Source organism: Borostomias antarcticus, assembly GCF_949987555.1.
Source record: "Borostomias antarcticus genome assembly, contig: scaffold_642, whole genome shotgun sequence".
Taxonomy (NCBI): Eukaryota; Metazoa; Chordata; class Actinopteri; order Stomiiformes; family Stomiidae; genus Borostomias; species Borostomias antarcticus.
Window position 1 is genome coordinate 8926 of NW_028176519.1, and position 3575 is coordinate 12500.

At 56.6% G+C, this 3575-nt stretch overlaps 1 protein-coding gene across 1 annotated transcript; it reads right to left on the reverse strand.

Annotated features, from left to right (window-relative positions):
* Positions 1-334: 334 nt before the first annotated feature.
* On the reverse strand, positions 335-1495 carry paqr9 (progestin and adipoQ receptor family member 9; the record flags this gene model as incomplete). The annotated part of the gene is made up of 1 exon (XM_084462387.1): positions 335-1495. One exon carries the CDS (start codon positions 1493-1495, stop codon positions 335-337), a length of 1161 nt encoding a protein of 386 aa, XP_084318513.1.
* Between the last annotated feature and the right edge of the window lie 2080 nt (positions 1496-3575).

Here is a 3575-nt window from a genome sequence, read left to right on the forward strand (position 1 = left end):
GCTATCCAGCCAGACACACTCTCACCTGTGTGGGCTCCTACAAGTTACGCTTGCTTGAGAAAGGGGGAAGCCTAAGACGGTAACACATGAAAGGGGGAAGCCTAAGACGGTAACACGTGAAAGTAACACGTGAACGTCGGCAGCCGACATCAAAACTAATGCAAACATTACGTAATGCCTTGTTGTGTGCATGTGCATTCCAGCCTGAATAGCCTCTATGATATATGGCTCTATGCTAATGTGCAAGGTCATCAAATCAGTCATTAAAAGTCTTTCAAACTGGCCCAAAGTGTATTAAAACAAAAGGTCTGATATCTCCACATGGGAGCCACGGTCAGTGAGCCTTCTTGGCGCTCCGCTCTCTCTCCAGCTGGTCTCTCTCGGGGCCGTGGATGGCGTTGGCGCAGAGGGAGAAGCGGGCGATGACGGCGGCGATGGTGGTCTGGAGCAAGAGCATCACCCCGTAGGTGGAGAGCAGGGTGGGGCCGGGGAGGCGGGGCAGGGGCGTGGCCGGGGGCGTGGCCGGGGGCGTGGCCAGGATGGCCCCCACCTCGCCCTTGATCATGTGCAGCTCGTCCAGGATGGAGAGGAAGGTGCAGCAGTGGAACCACTGGTGGCTGTGGCCCACGATGTCGAAGCAGCCGGGCGCCAGGCGCTCGGGGACCTTGCTGATGTTGAACAGCGCCGACACCACCAGCCACAGGCAGTGGCGGTAGAAGTAGTGCGCCATCGAGGCGGAGGAGGCCGAGGAGGCGGAGCCGGCGGCGTAGGGGGAGGCGGTCAGGAGGCGGTAGAAGATGGGCGTGGAGGAGACGAGGAAGGGCAGGAGGAAGACGAAGGTGCGGATGACGTAGCGGTACGTCCTCCAGTGTTGGCGCGTGTTGCAGCACGCCAGGACGCAGATGACCGCCACCAGACAGGAGCCGGGGATGTAGAGGACGTCGAAGAAGACGCCGAGCCCCGGGGGCGCCCACGCCGGGGATTCTGGGCCGACCTCCGACCCTCGCTGCGTGTCGTTGACCTCCCCGACCCCCGGCCCCAGCAGCCCCGCCCGGGGGTGGATGTAGTAGTAGTACGCCAGCGACGAGCCCACGGTGTAGGCGCTGATGGTGCCGTAGTCCACGAAGAAGCAGACCTCACGCACCACCAGGGACATGGAGTTGAGCAGGTGGGCCAGGCTGCTGGCCGTGAGCAGACACATCACCCCGATGAAGTAGTTCCACAACGGGTAGAAGAAGGCGTGGCCTCCGGGCGGGGCGCCCTCCCAGCCGAACGGCTCCAGGAAGTAGTAGACGAAGACGAACACGGGGAGGAAGTGAGTCCAGAAGTTCCCGGTCTCGTTGGTGGGCCGGAAGGCCGACAGCAGGCAGTCCCGCAGGCGGTAGTTGGGGAAGCGGTACCCCGACAGGATGAAGTTCTCCGTGACGCGGGGCGGGACGTCCGTGTGCCGCAGGAGGGGCAGCGATTGGCCGGAGTGGCCGCAGTTGAGAAACATGATTGGACGAGGAGGAGTATGTCTGTGATTGGTGGGCTTCTGGAAACCTCTGAGAGAATGACTGCTGTTTTTCAGTCTTCTAATGCGTTTATTACACAGTTATTAATGCCTATAAACAATGCCCTCCGACACACGTGTCACTTCCGTGTTGGCTGCTATCGGTCTTGATATTGATCACAGATCATTGACTGAAAAGGTCTGCTGCTCTTTCAGATCTCATGTTCTCGAGTCTGTTCAGAAAACCTTTGCCCTCGGTCACAGCCTCTGGGCCACCGTACTGTGCACGTTTCATAAACTGCGCTCTGGAAAGCACCAGCTGACATTTACGATGGCATATTTCCCCTGAGTCAGCAGAGATGAGTCCACCAGTACTGAGGAACAGGCCGCACGTCAACAGGACATTAAATCAATCTAAAGCTTCAAACGGCAAAGGGCAATTAACCTCCTCTCTCACGAGAGACTTTTTTGTTTTTCCATTCCAGCGTCCAAAAGGTCAAAAATCATCCAGCAAACAACTGGGTTAATATTGCACTTTGTTTTGTAGCCCTGGGGGACCCTTCTGGTGTTGTGCATAGGGGCAATAGATTGTTCCCTTTCATCCATGGATAACGTTGTGTTATAGACTACTTAATCCTTAGTCTCCAGCTTATGATTTTTGTTAATTTGCCACAGAACAGCAGGTAAATTCAGAGGGCCACGCAGAGACACAGCAGCATCTTCAGGTTCGAGGGTCATCGCACCTCGACGGGTTTCTGTCAAACGCGACCTAGAGATCCTTGAGCAGAGATGACTCCGCGGCGTGACGCGCCCGTCCGTGAAAGTAGGTCATGTTGTGGCCATGCCGGGGAGGCACCTCGACCTTTATTCATGCTCTTTAACACCGAATTCACGTCCCAGTTTCATTTAGCAAACTTGCCGTTCGCCTCTCATTGATCCAGGAGCTCAGTCCACCCGGTTAGAAAGAGAGCCGGTGGGAAACTGCTGGGGGGAAAAAAGACGCAAGGTCGCGTCCGACCCGCAGTCCGAATACCGGACACAAGAACCGGCCGTTTTCTGAGCTCTCAGATCCTCCACCCGTCCGTCTACCGGTTGTTCTTGTTGTATCTTAAAAGTCAAATTCGTTCGTCAAACGTGTCCTACCCTCGCGTGCGTCCTGCGCCGGCCGGCTTTTTCCGTTCCCGAGCCGGTGAGCCGGTGCTCCGCGTGCGTCAGCGTGCTCAAGACGGGGAGTAATGAACCCTGGAGGTCAGATGACCACTCGCTTTGTGCACTAGGCTGCTGTGAAACGACTTGGATGCCGGCTTCTCCTTTCTGCTCGTTCCTCAGTCCTCGTCCTTGACGGCGCGGTAACGGTCAGAGCGAGTAAAGCACCCCGAGGGGATGACGGGGTGAGGATGACGGGGTGAGATCCGTGCGTAAGCAGCTTAATCTCGCACACTCAGCCCTTTCCAGGCTCAAACGCACCCGTTATGTTTAAAATGCACCGTGCGTCCGCGTTAGGTAATCCCGGTAACCGGTCTGTGCGGCAGCCCTCCCCTTCCTCCGTCTTAACCCTCGCGCTGCGCGTGCGTGCCAAACTCGGTGCACTTGCCCGGTGACACGCGAGCACCGATCAGCGCGAGAGACGCGTTTCTGCTTATTTGAAGGTTTCCTTCGGTGGAAGTGGTGACGTCGATCACATGAAGCAGCGGTGCGCGCAGGCCCAACTATGCACAAGTGTTTCACAATAATAATCTAATATCGATACATTCTCCTCGGCTCGTGTCTGCACAGGAATGGAGAGAATAGCAGAACAGGAATGGAGAGAATAGCAGAACACCGGTGAGAGAGAGACTTGACCGGTCTTGTCCGGGAGTCACGCGCAGACTGAACTCCTCCTCGGGGCACGCGCGAGCCCTTACACAACCCAGGAACGAGCAGGAGACGCTCTCAGACAAACCGGGTTTAATTAAAATGATACAGTCCTAATCTTGATCAGATGCTCTGATGCAGGCCACCTCCCGTGTGTGTGTGTGTGTGTGTGTGTGTGTGTGTGTGTGTGTGTGTGTGTGTGTGTGTGTGTGTGTGTGTGCGCGGATCA